The sequence below is a fragment of the Vipera berus genome, assembly GCF_964194415.1.
Source record: "Vipera berus genome assembly, chromosome: 4".
In the NCBI taxonomy this organism is placed as follows: Eukaryota; Metazoa; Chordata; class Lepidosauria; order Squamata; family Viperidae; genus Vipera; species Vipera berus.
In genome coordinates this window covers 52,741,140-52,755,312 of record NC_138206.1, presented here as the reverse complement: position 1 = coordinate 52,755,312, position 14,173 = coordinate 52,741,140, and the positions used below count along the sequence as shown (strand labels likewise).

General features: G+C 37.6%; 1 protein-coding gene across 1 annotated transcript in view; it reads left to right on the top strand.

Moving 5' to 3' along the window:
* Positions 1–6,514: 6,514 nt before the first annotated feature.
* Positions 6,515–14,173, top strand: part of URB1 (URB1 ribosome biogenesis homolog) — a gene marked incomplete at its 3' end in the record, with an annotated part of 56,645 nt that continues 48,986 nt past the window's right edge. Inside the window, exons 1-7 of the mRNA XM_081326323.1 lie at positions 6,515–6,711; positions 7,441–7,580; positions 9,013–9,164; positions 10,855–10,987; positions 12,645–12,741; positions 13,262–13,347; positions 13,654–13,779. Coding sequence (XP_081182449.1) covers positions 6,570–6,711; positions 7,441–7,580; positions 9,013–9,164; positions 10,855–10,987; positions 12,645–12,741; positions 13,262–13,347; positions 13,654–13,779 — 876 coding nt within the window. The 5' untranslated portion in view covers positions 6,515–6,569. The remainder of the gene's footprint in view (positions 6,712–7,440; positions 7,581–9,012; positions 9,165–10,854; positions 10,988–12,644; positions 12,742–13,261; positions 13,348–13,653; positions 13,780–14,173) is intronic.

Sequence of the window (14,173 nt, the reverse complement as noted above, 5' to 3'; positions counted from 1 at the left end):
TAAGCTAGCCATCTACCTGGCTTATTAGCATTGCAAAAAGTATTATGCCTAGCAAACCGCAAGTTGGTTGCCACTTGATCAGCCATCAATTTATCGAATTGCCCTCTTAATAGCTTAATAACCTCCTTAGTCTTCACATCCGATGGGTTCAAAATTAAGACCTTTTCTTTTTCCCTAATTTCATTCTCCAGTTCTTTCCTTCTGGCTTCCAAAGTACGTCTGTATTTATTATTCATATATATCAACACCCCTCTCATGTAGGCCTTGCTAGCATTCCAAACCATGTCCATAGAAGTATCCTTATTCATATTAATTTCAAAAAAATCCTTCATCCGCTGTTTACATTCTTCCACATTTCTCTGATTTCTAAACAAATTCTCATTTACGCGCCACGAGCGCCTATCCCTATTGTCCTTATTGATCTCTAACCAAACTGGACTATGGTCCGAAATAGTTCTTGCACAAATCTTTACCTTCTTAATCCTAGAAAAAAAATCATTAGTCAGCAAAATAAAATCAATCCTAGAAAAAGATTGATGTCTGTCAGAAAAAAAAGTATAATCCTTTTCATGTAGGTGTATGTCACGCCAAATATCTCTCAATTCCAAGTCGTCCTTCATTTCAAAAAAAGATTTAGGCAATCTGGCATGACTCGGAGCACGCTTAAAAGAACCAGCCTTGTCCATCTGTACATCCAAAACACCATTCCAGTCCCCCATAAAAATAAACGATTTGTAATCCAATTGAGTAAGCTTTGTATGAAGTGAACTAAAAAAATCAGCTTGTTGTTGATTAGGAGCATTCAGTCCAACTAAAAGCGTTTTTTTACCTTCTAACAACAAATCTATCATGACATATCTTCCTTGCTTATCTACTTCAATTAATTCCGCTGTTAGAGTACTTTTAACGTAGACAACCAGTCCATTTTTCTTATTCATCGCAGAAGCAACAAATTGCGTGCCCAACCTTGAGTTCGATAAATACTTTTGGTCCATAACCCTAATATGCGTTTCTTGCAAACATATAACATCAATCTTAAATTGTTTTAAATATTGAAAAACTTTCTTTCTCTTCTGTGGTGAATTTAATCCATTGACATTCCAGGTTAGGAATTTAGTCGCCATGCGTGGCATCCCGAAGCTTTTGGAGCACATCTTTAATAGCCCCTATATTTTCTTTGGGCCGCGCTCCTCCCACAGCTTCACTATAAGTACGCTTTGAGAGTTCCATAAACTTCTGCTGGTCTTGCTCTTGTACTTGTCTTGCTTGTTTTACAGCGGCGTGCGTCAACCTCTGCTCTCCAGAAGCCGCCAATGAAGCTGTAATTTGATCCCCTCCAGCACCATTCTCCTCTGTCTGTCCACCTTCAGCCTCTTGAGGTTTTCCCTCTCCAGATCCCTTTGCAGCTTCCAGGAGTGATAGAGGGGTTGCTTTTAAAACATTGTTGTAGAAATCACGCGCCTGAGTCACAGTAACCAGACGATATCTTTTACCTTCGTGCATCACCACCAATCCAACTGGAATCTCCCATCTAAACTTAATATCACGTTGCTTAAGTTCCTGTACGAGAAATGCAAAATCCTTCCTTCTCCTTAAAATCTTTGGAGGAATTTCTTTTAGAACCAGCACTTCTTGCTCAGCAACCACAACTTTAGTATCATAAGCAGCTTGAATAACTTCATCTCTAGTTGCTCTCTTTGTAAAATAGACCACCACATCTCTAGGTAACTTCCTCTGCCTTGCAATCCATGAATTTACACGAAAAACTTTATCCATACATCCCTCTATTTCAGATGCTGGCTGGCCCAATACTGCTTCCAAAGCCTCAGAAATCAGCTGCTTTAAGTCTTCTTTAGGATTCTCTTTTAAGCCCCTGATTCTAATAGCATACTGCATCTGATGATACTGGACAAGACTCAATTCTCCGTCCATTTTATCCCTTAAATTTTCATTCTCCAGTACCTTTACTTCTAATATAGTGTTCTTTTGACTAAGATCCTCCATTTTTTCTTCCAAACATTGCACACATTCAGCCACACTTTCCACTGTAGACAAGATGTCTACCCTCATTGCACTAAACTTCTCGTTAAGCTTCTCTTCCATCTTCTCCTCCAATTTGTCCATTTTCTCCTCCAACTTTACCATCTTATCATCCAGCATTTCTGACATTACCTGGGATTGCCTTGCAAAGGCATCTTGTAAATCCTTAAGCGTCAATGCCACAGGAGGTGCAGGAGGAAGCAGAGCTTGCAACGATGTCTGTTGCACCGGGGAAGTTCCCGCACTCCGAAGAACTTTAGAGGAAGATTTAGCCGCCATCTTTCTTCACTTTCACTTGTTGCGCACTTTCACTTTAAGTTTATAAAGTCCATTAAGCTAGAGAGTAAGAATAAAAGTCCTCTTCACCTTAACCTCCTGTACTGCTCTGCCTGCTCCTTTTACTCCAAAGTCTTTCCTTCTGGCAGGGGTGGTCGCAAACGCCTGGCTCCGCTCCAAAAATCCCGGAGCAGAGACGCTAAACAGCTGGGAGCAACCCAGGCTACGGGGGAGTTCAATCCTTCAGCCGCCCAAGCTTTCAGCTCAGGCGGCCCCGGAGAACTCAACCCCTACCTGGGGCCTCACCCCCTCCTCTTCTCCTGAGGAGGGGGCTTCAAATCCACCTAAACAGCTGATCGGCGCTGTTTTAGGTGGAAAAACTCAGCTGTGAAGCGGACAGCCCGAAACGGCTATCTTCGGCGCCGCGCCGCCACCTGAAGTCTTCGGTTTCCAGTCTCTTATAAAGCTGTCTACTCCGTTATCTCTAATCAAAGCAGTTAATTTTGCCATCTCTGCCAATTCGGTCAATTTCAAAATCCATTCAAGTCAGCACTTCTTTTTCTTTCCAGTGTTCAGCAGTACAATCCTCGCAGCTGTCACCATGTAAGGAATAGCACCCCAAATTGTTTTTCAATTGACTTGTCCATAATACCTAACAGAAAAGCATCATTTTTCATTAATATTTGTATCTTAAATATTTTTTGCATTGTCATTGTTTATCCAGTATGTTTTCACATATTTGCAAGGCCACCACATATGATAAAATGAACCTGCTCCATATTTTACCGTAATTATTTTTCTAAAGCTTAGGATTTTCTCCAGTAAGAGTCACTGCCACTTGTACTGTACCTTTTTCACAACTTTAAAAACAATTTTAAATTCCAATTTCTTCTGATCTTCCACCTTATGTTCTTAGTATTGTTGTCTTTATTTATTCTTCAACCTGCCATTTCTCCAAACATTTTAATCTTCCTCATAACATGTTCAATGTTCTCCAACGGTTGTTGCACAATCAATACCAAATCGTCAGTAAATGGATGTAATTTTGGAATTATGCACTTTAACATGGTCCTTTTGCTCTGTTATTATGTCTAATATCTCTATTTAACAGTTCCAACACAAGAATAAATAGACTATAAAGGACTCCCATCTTGTTCCCTTCTGGATATCACATGGTTTTGTAAAGTCTCCATTCAGCATGATTTGAGCTTTATGTAGTGTATAGATCATGGGTGACAAACTCGCCACATCACATGACATGTCACAACATATCGCGACTCTTTTTGCATTGCTGGCAATGGGGTGGGCGTGGCTTCGATATGATAAAACCGGCCCGCAGGTTGGCAATTTAACACCTCTGGTGTAGATGGACTTCAGACCTTGTATAAAGTTCAATCCAAAATCCATCTTTTCTACTACTTTAAACATAAAGACCCAGGTCAAATTGTCAAAAGCTTTTTTTGCATCCAGAAAGATTAATGCAACCAGTTTGTTGCTATGTTGTTGTAAAAATTCAATTATATTCCAAATTACTCTTACATTATATTTTAGTTGTCTTTTTGGTAAGAAGCCACATTGGTCTTCATGTATATAATCCTGTAAAACCTGTTTAAGTCTTTCAGCTAAGATAGATGTAAAGAGTTTGTAGTCCTTAATAAAGAGATTGGCCTGTAGTTCTTCAGAGAAGATAAATCCAGTCCATCTTGGGTATTAAAGAAATGTAGGCATCTTTCCAAGAGTCTGGAATGGGGGTCCCCTGTAAAATAAAATTCATTAAGTCCTTCATCTTTGAAAATTTTATAGAATGCACTCGGTAGGCCATCTGGTCCTGGGGCTTTCCCCGTTTTAGCACTTTTAATTGCTTCTATTATTTCAAAATGTATTATTCAAAATTTATACTGTTCAAAATGTTTGCAGTTTTACGATAGTTTAGGAAGATTTTTAGTTGTTATATATTCCTCCATGGTATCTAAAGAGATTTTTTGTTCTTTATATAAATTAGTATAATAATTCCAAAAAGTGTTTAAAGGTTTTTGTTATCCATGTAAGTCTTATTCCCCTTTTGAAGCTTGGTTTTCATCTTCTTTTCTGTCAGTTTGTATGCCAACCATCTCCTTGGTTTATTTGCATTTTCAAAAAAGTGTTGCTTTGTATACTTATGTTTCTTTTTAATATGTGAAACAGTCAACAAAGAAATATGTTGTTGCAATAATTTTAGTTGATTAAGTATGTTAGAATCTTCTCAAGAATTCTGGAGTTCCTTTCCTTCAGTTTAATATCTTGTAACACATTTTGGATTTTTTCATCCATCTTTCTCTTAATTGCTATACTGTATTGTATAAAATGTCCCCATATCACAGCCTTACAAGCATCCCAAACTCTTGTCAGATGGGTTCCCTTACCTAAATTATTATTAAAAGTCTTGAACTACCTTCTTTAACCATCTGTGGTCTCTTCAAAACATTTAATCTCCATTTAAAAGACTGAGGATTAAATTTAAGTTGTAAAGACACTGGAAAAAGGTTTTGGAAGAAACTTTAGTTGCTTTGTGAAGCAGACTTTTTGTAATCCAAATCATATCAATTCTCGAAAAAGATTTGTGCCCCTTTGAAAAGAAAGTAAAGTATTTCATTAGTCCACTTTCACACCTTCACACATTGATCAAATCTAAAGTATCGGTCAGCTCAAAAAAAGTTTGGGGCAGTTTCCCTTGTATTTAAGTCGTTTATCAGCCAATCTGTCCAGTTGTGGAGTTACTACTCCATTGTAGTCTCCAATTACACACCAATACTGAAAAGGAGAGTAAGTGTTCAGACAGATGTTTAAAAAAGGTAGCTTTTTCTTGGTGTGGGATGTATAATCCCACAATAGAAAAATGACTTATGACCATTTTTGACACTTATGACCATTGCCAAATCCCTGTGGTCACATGATCAAAATTCAGATGCTTGGCAATTAGTTCATATTTATGACAGTTGCAGTGTCCCAGGGTCATGTGATCATTTTTTGTGACCTTTTGCCAAGCAGTCAATAGCCAGATTCACTTAACAACTGTGTTACTAATTTAACTGCAGTAATTCATTTAAGAATGGCAAGAAAGATCATAAAATGGGGCAAAATTCGCTTAACAACTGTTTTGCTTAGCAACAGAAATTTTGGGCTCAATTATGTTCATAAGTTGAGGACTACCTGTACGTCTCACAATATGTTGCCAAACAAACAATAGTAGTGCCACTTAAATCACTGAGACCTTAAACTTAAGACTGAATTATTCTAATAAAAGTGAATCCATTTACTGAGATAAATAAGCTTGGAATATTATTCTGATAGAAATATTTCAGTTACATATTGTTTCATAAAATAAATGTGATAAAACCATTAATCTGTACAGTGAGAGTTAACAATTAGGTTTGACCATTGCCTTATGTTAGAATGCACATCACATGAAACCTGTCAATATGTGAATGTGTGCTATTATTATACAGTATATAGTTACTTCAGCACAATGGGTTAAGTATCTGGGGTAACTTACTTTTTAGGTTTTCAGATAGCCATTACAAATAGATAATTCTCAACTCTGAAATTGTCTGTACTTGATTACACTTTAGATTAGCGTTATTTTCAGTTCGTCAACTTTAAGATGTGTGGACTTCAATTCCCAGAATTCCCAACCAGCCATCCCTATCCGTTGAGAATATTGTTTTAAATGAAGATATTTGATTCCCTCGCCATTTAACTAGCATATAACTTGTTTGTTCATTTAAAAGTCTAACGGAACCAAAAGTACTTTTTTTTGACATGCAGGTTTGACTTAATGGGTGCAGAAGTAGAAAAAATTCAGCTTGCGAACGTTTAATCCAGGGGTCTTCAAACTTGGCCCTTTTACGACTTGTGGACTTCAACTCCCAGAATACCTCAGCCAGCAAAGCTGGCTGAGGAATTCTGGGAGTTGAAGTCCACAAGTCATAAAAGGGCCAAGTTTGAAGACCCCTGGTTTAATCTTACATATTGAAACCGCACTGAATCACGTCATCTTTTGCTCCTCTGGGCAACGATGTGGCTCTTGGCCTCCGCCACTGCCCCACAGAGCTCAGACTGCCTGCCTGCTTGAGGAACCCTTTATTGTAATTTCGCGGATGTGGGGGGAGAATAAGTGAAGCGGACCACTTCCGGCCGAGACGGGCAACCCTCGCCAAAGTGAGCCCGGCTTCTCCTCGTTTCGCCGGGTGTGCAAACCGCGATTGCTTCTGGATATGGGCACCAAGCGCAAAAGCTCGACCTCGGCCAAGCGGCAGGACCCGCCCCCGGCCAAGCGGGTTCGCAGCACCGAGGTCGCGGAATTTACCGGCGCCCAGTTCAAATTCCTCCTCCGCGACTCCAGCACTGCGATGAAAGGTCGGTCAGCCAGCCAGCCAGCCACGCCGCTCTCGTGGGACTCGCGCGCGGGCCGGATTCAGTCGAGTGGATCTCTCCTCGGCGGCAAAGAGCTGCGCAGTCGCCACAGTTGCATGCTGCTAACATGCGATCAGTAGTTTAATATTTAATGCAGATTAAGTTGTCTGTAACAAATGCGTCGCGGACAACAACGTGGTGTCCAGGAGGAAGAGGCAAACTTAAAATGGATTCTGTCTCCTTCCGTCCCGAGGAAAAGGATGAATGAATTCTTCGTGTAGGCAGCTGTCAATGCGAGTTACAATACATTTATTGGAAGGCAGGCAGGCAGTCTTCAATAGATAATAGTTAATTTATAGCTGTGAGAGATTTTTCAGATGCCATCATTGGTATCATGGCACGTTCCTACATTGTTATAATACAAATTGCCAACTTTTTTTTTGTTCCTACTGTTGCCTTTATTTTGTCAACCTCTCTCCATTTGAGGGTCTCTTTTTCACAACTTGTTTCCTAAAAGCTATATTGGTAAAATATTGATAGCAAGAAAGAAAGAAAGTAAATTCACTTTCCAGCTCTGCTATGGAAAAATGAGGCAGTTAATACATTGGGAGCTTGAAATGCAAATTGCTATTCAAATAAAATCGAAATGCCTGTTAGGCATGCCAATTAGAGTTTGTGTGAAGTAACATGTCCGGCATGATTTGAAAGAATCAAATGTATGTTTTGTTCCAGGTTTGGAAATGTTCATAGCCAAAGCTAAATTACTACCGTCAAATGAGCAGTATGATGTAGTGGAAGGATACATAAAAGTTTCTATTGAATGTGTAGAAATTTTTAAACTTCTGGATGGTGAAAGGCGTCCTGAAAGTGAGGTCAGTGTTTCAATTAATGAGAGCTGTCATAGGCTCCTCTTAGGTATTTATGCTATTAAGAATGAACACTTAATTCTGCTGTATGCCATTTGTGATTATTTGAAACTGTCTTGGCACTCTTAAACGTGCTAGGGAGTAAACCCTTAATGAATCTTATTTCTGAATAAGATTGTAGTAATTTACTCGTTGCAATTCTTATTAAAACTCTCAGGCAATATTGTAGAAACATTTTTCTTCTTATGAATAATGAATTTCCTAGCTGTTTCCTACAATGCTGGGATGCTCATGCAGAGATACTTTAATTCAGAGATGGGTAATGAAGCCAAGTCTTGTTGGACTGTAATTCCCATTGGCCATGTTGGTTAGGCTTGTCCCATATTCCTGTCCCTGCAATAAAGTGTTGCAAATAGCAGTATACCTTTGGGATTAGAGATGAGATATTATACTTTTGGTACTGGACTGGACCTAAAGTAGATATGGACTAAATATAAATGTGTGTTCTAAATGAGGTAGCATAGTTCTTCATGTATGGCAAATAAGTTGCCAAGGATGAGTATTTGTCCTATGAGTGAGCATTTGTTCTATCGGTGGAAAGGTTTCAAGAATTTATTTGTACTATGTTAAAGCTGTCAGCAACATACTTTTTGTAATATAAAAGATATGACTATCCTTTATGTTCTAGACCAGGAACACAAAACTTTTTTTCTACTGGGTCATTGATCCATAAGAGCAGAGGTGTCCAACTGCCAGCCCATGGGTCAGTTGCATCATGCAGAGGCTATGCCTACCTCAGCTCCAGCAATGCGAAAAAAGTCACGATATGTCGTGACACGTCACATGACTCGGCGAGTTTGACACCTTTGCATAAGAGGGGAAAAAATAGTCATAGTCACACATAAAGTAAAGGATAGTAAACAGCTTGATCTGATGCTGAAGTGGTACAAGTATAGAACAAGTGGTCATCCTGTCCACTGACTGGACAAACACTTTCCATACTTTTTTCTAATACTAGAAAACCATCTTCGGAGGATTCCCTTTCAAAATGAGGATTAGGTTTACTGTTCATCAGGCTGTCCTCAAGTTCACTTCAATTGGAGATTTTACACTATCCCTGTTTGATCAGATATTTAAAGTGTTGATAGAATTAAACAAAATAGGCAGATGTGTTTCACAGGCCATAGGTTTCCCATATGTCTTTTAAACAAAAACATAATAGTAATTAGTAACTAAAGCTTTGACCATGCAGAAATGTTCATTAGGATCATCTTGTTGCAATCCAAAGCCTTGTCTGGGTATAATTTAATTTAGCAGCAAAGGGCTTTGCAAGAACATTGCAAAGCTTTCTTTCCTGTTGGAATAAACTTTGTTTAGAGTGCTCAGTTCCATTTGTATTTTAAAAAGACAATATGTTGGGATGTTTGAAATTTTGCAGATGCTGCTAATTTTTCAAGCTCTAGAAAACATTTTGCTGCGGACAGCAAGTGATCTGTCTCATTTTCGTGTCGTGGGGATGAATATAGTAAAGAAGTTAATTAACAGTTATATGAAATTAATTTATGCTGCCTTGTATTCTGAAACTCATAGGTAAGTTCCTTGTTTAAAACAAACCTTTATTTAGAACCACAAGTGGAATAAAATTTTCATTGCTCAGTACTGTGTTTATGTTCTGTCACCAGGAATAACAAAGCACTCTAATACTGATTTAAAACTACCTTACAGAAAAACTGTGGTTACATTCTACATTGTAATCCTGTGTTGAACTTGGAGACTAGAATAATATTTAACTTCCTTGTGTCTCTATCACATTTTTATTTGTAACTCCTTTATTTTGCTCTGTGGTACATTGATAATTGCTTTATTCTCCATAAATTAAAAAAAATCTAGATTAAAGAATACATTTAAATATATAGTTTCATATTTCCAATGTTTATCTGGTCTCAAATTATTTTTCCTGAAATTATAAAACCCAGATGGTGCAGCATTTGTAGAACTCCAAAAATCTGCTGTGTTCTCCCTTGTCATTTTCATATGGTAGGGTCTGTCTTGAAATCAAAATTTAATGAGTTTTAATCAGAAAAATATTTAGACTACAATGTTCACTCATAAACCTTTACTTACTTTTTTACAATTTCTCTCTCTCTCTCTCTCTCACACACACACACACAAATACATGCATGCACACACCCCACACACACATTTGCAAGGCAGCACTATATTCATGAAATAAAGTAAAAAAAAGTCTGACAGGGTTGTTGAATGTGGCAATATGGGTCCTGTTCCATAAAGTACTGGGCTTTTTCAAACTGAAGAGCTTTTGTCAAATCTGTTCGATCTACTATGAAAGCTTTAGGAAAAGTTAAGATACCTTCATTCCATCCATCCATCCATCCATACTTCCTCCTGTTAAAACATTTGGGGCATATTTGAAATATAGAAGATAAATATACAAGTTCATTTACCTAGTAAATGAATATTAACTTCAGCAAAGTTGTGGAGAGAGATCACTCTCCTGTGTTATTATTTAATCTGGGCACATAACTGGCCAATGTGTTTCCATCATATACAGCATGAACTCTGTATAAGGCAATACTTCTTATTGCTTTTTGTAGTTAGTATATGCCTACATTTATACATGTAAACTAAAGTTACATAAGATAAGATAACCTTTATTGTCATTTTTTTACTGTGGGCACAACGGCACACATCAAAAATGAAATTTAGTTGCCCGCTCTCAAAGTGAAACACATACATGACACACACCTAACCATACTATATACAACATTACATAACAAATAAATATTAAATACTGCCCATCTTGAATGTATAACGGCAGGAGGAAGCTTGAGAGTTCAAAAGGTTAATGCTGTCTGGAATGAAACTATGGCTGAATCTGGATGTTCTGCTTTGGATACCATGAAGCCTCCTCCCAGATCCACTTTGCTGTAATTAAGCTCCCTTGAAATTTTCTTGGCCAAAAATGATGTAGAATTTTTTTTTATGGCTCTGGAAAATTTTGAATTTTGAATTGTAATGCTTATTTCAACTTATAGTCTTATTAGCAGCATGAGAAGATTAAAACTTTATTGCACAATAAATTAAAGTACTTGTGTTTAGATTGACTACGTGATACTAGACATCTGCTTCCTTTGCTAACTAAAATGAACAAACACTTTCATTTCAAAGGCGTCCTCACTTTTTAATTTTTCATCCATTAGTTTGTTTGCCTATACTTTGCTTAAACATTGCTCCCTGTTCTGACTGTCTCTCTTTACAGACTGTCTCGTCTGTGTCTAACTTTGCTATCAGCAATGGTGACACAGGGACCAGATGCTGCAAGAGATGTCTATAGCCACTTCGATTTCAATAATAAATTTTTACCTAATTTAGTGAGGAAGAGAGACTATAAGGTAAGAAAGCAAAAAGTCGGCCATGAGGGTTAACTGATGGCTTATGCTTTTTCCTTTTACTTTCAAAGTAAAACTGGGGTTAAAAGAAAAGCTCTTATTTTTATTGATGAGACTAATACTGTTTGTTTATTTTAAAAAAAATCATAGTAAACCATATGCAGCTGATATAAAAGGCACTTGTCGTCCTCCACATAATTTAGTACATTCATATGGCATTTGTACAAAATAGCCTCCTTGTTTTAAAAAAATTGGCAGCTACAATTTAATTTCTTTTTTTTAATGGAGGGACCCTATTTCATATAAAAGCCTTTTAAAATAAAAAGATAATGAAGCAAAGTCCTAATGAGATTTTCACAGCAAATCAATGGACAATTATAAATTCAGCCTGTACATTCAGATTTTCAGAGAAAGTACACAACAGATTTCGCAAAGATGCAGTGCTTGTCTGGAGAATCACACATTTGAAGTAAATACTGCTGGAAAAAGCTATCACTTTTAGAAAAAAAGCTTCTTGTTAGTTGCGAAGTCGTGTCTGACCCATCGCGACCCCATGGATAACGTTCCTCCAGGCCTTCCTGTCCTCTACCATCTTCTTGAGTCCATTTAAGCTCACGCTTACTGCTTCAGTGACTCCATCCAGCCACCTCATTCTCTGTCGTCCCATTCCTCTATTGCCCTCAACCTTTCCTAGCATTAGGTTCTTCTCCAGTGAGTCTTTCCTTCTCATTAGGTAGCCAAAGTATCTGAGTTTCAACTTCAGGATCTGGCCTTCTAAAGAGCAGTCAGGGTTGATCTCCTCTAAGACTGACCGGTTTGATCGCCTTGCAGTCCAAGGGACTCGCAGGAGTCTTCTCCAGCACCATAGTTCAAAGGCCTCAATTCTTTGGCGCTCAGCCTTTCTTATGGTCCAACTTTCACAGCCATACACTGCAACTAGGAAGACCATAGCCTTGACTATACGCACTTTTCTTGGCAGGGTGATGTCTCTGCTTTTTAGTGTGCTGTCTAGATTTGCCATGGCTTTCCTCCCCAGGAGCAAGTGTCTTTTAATTTCTTGGCTGCAGTCCCCGTCTGCGGTGATCCTGGAGCCCAGGAAAATAAAATCTGTCACTACCTCCATTTCTTCCCCATCTATTTGCCAGGAATTGAGAGGGCTGGATGCCATGATCTTGGTTTTCTTAATGTTTAGTTTCAACCCAACCTGAAATGCTAGTTTTCTATATGCAGGGAAAATTTTGTTCTAAATTGGTTGTTCCCAAAGTTTGGCCATCTTGATTGAAGGTTATGAGTATTGCAGTCTAACGTATTTGAATGACAAGTAACTAGAGAAGGTTGATTTAATACATGTGATTTTTGGGAGTTCTGTTATTTGAGTTTTATGCAAGCATAATAGTCAAATAAGCATAATAGGCAACCAACATAGTAGAAACTTTTACCTATCTAAACTATTATGGCTCACTGCCAAGACCATGACTTTAGATCATACAGATGTAAGATCCTGATAAGTACAAAACAAGAAAGTTAAGGTACTTTTACTTTATGAAATGTGCAGTAGATATGCTTAGGTCTGCAAACGGATATTTATGTAGGATCCATTTGTAATCCAATGGATGTTAGGTTTCTCATATATACTGAACATCTTTTAATATTTGTTTAGGGTAAGCCTGATATCCGTACAGCATACATCCAATACGCCGTTTCCTTTTTAATTGCTGGCGACCACTCAATCCTTGTGCAGGTTCTGGAGTTAAAAGGTATTTTACAAGTATTCCTAAATTATTTGTTGTATGAATGATGTGGGAAGGATCATAATGGATTTCATGAGGTCTAGACCAAGGTTTTGAACAATCATTGCTTGTTTCCATACGTTCTTGTTTTGTTTTCCAGCCAAAACAAAAACCATTTAGTTTTTGAGGCATGTAACAGAAAAACTTTGGAAAGCCTCTGTTGTTATTAAAGTGATAAGCTTGAGATTCAGGGTCAAGCACTGATGCCGTTTAATAAAAAATAATAATAAAGAGTTTCTTTCACCAGAGACTGTGCTAAGGGCTAAGCAAGCACTTGCCCAAGAATCACAAATATTTCTGTAAGACACTACGGAATTATTTCACAATATTAACTTTTTTTTTGCTGTGTTATAGGCTCACTGTTTTTGAATCTTCTAAGTTTGGTTTATGTTGTCAACATAATGTATTATATAACTGTGGAATTGATTTAATTAAAATATTTTCTGTATTTCAGCCATAATGTTATCCTTTTTAAATGTTTTTTTAGATTTCATTCCAGATATTATTAGAACAGGGTTAAAAGAAGATAGAATTTCCACAATTAACCTTCTGCTTTCAACGTTGGAAACTAAGGTATACTCTGCAAACAGCTTTGTTCTTTATATGATTGTTGAAATATCTTCATTGTGGTTTTTCAGACAATCTCTGATTACCATTTTATTTTGCTGTACTTAAAAACTTATCAGCATTTCTGGGGTAGAGCTTTTTGCTAGGTTTGCTTATGCTTTAAAGTAACTTATCTTTATAAGTAAACAAAAAAATAAAGTTGCAAATGAATGCAACAGTGGCATTAGAATTGCTTATGATCCTTAACAGCACACTTATGACCTGACTTAAGAATTTTTGAGTGATTGTGTTAATAGGTCGTGTTATTTGTAGGTGGTTCTCAACAAAGATATCAGTAAGACCCAGAAAGTACACTTTTTTACCTCAGAAATACTGAACCACATTGCTTCACTCTATCGCTGGAATGGAATTACTGATGTCAGCACAGTAGATGTCAAGGTATAATAATCTTCTCTCCATCTTTTTCTTACATCTAAGTACTGTTCAAAATGTACAGATAACACGTTTTTACATGCCACCACTCAGGGAGAAAAATGAAAAGCCCATAGTCTGGCCACTAAGGTGAAAATATTTTGCCATATTACGAATAGCAATCTGGGCTATTTTTGAGGAAATGGTATCCGGTTTCAATGCTCCAGTGTGAGCAGCCAGCCTTATACACCTAGGCCGAATCTACACTAAACTGGCATAGTATGGCTGCCTTCAGGTAGGTTGAAATTCCACACCCAGAATCACCCAGCCAGATTGGGGAAGCATAAGAAACACGTAAGAGTAGAACCTGAGATCTTCTACTTTGTGCTCTGAAAATACTGAATAAGCAAACATGGTAAGC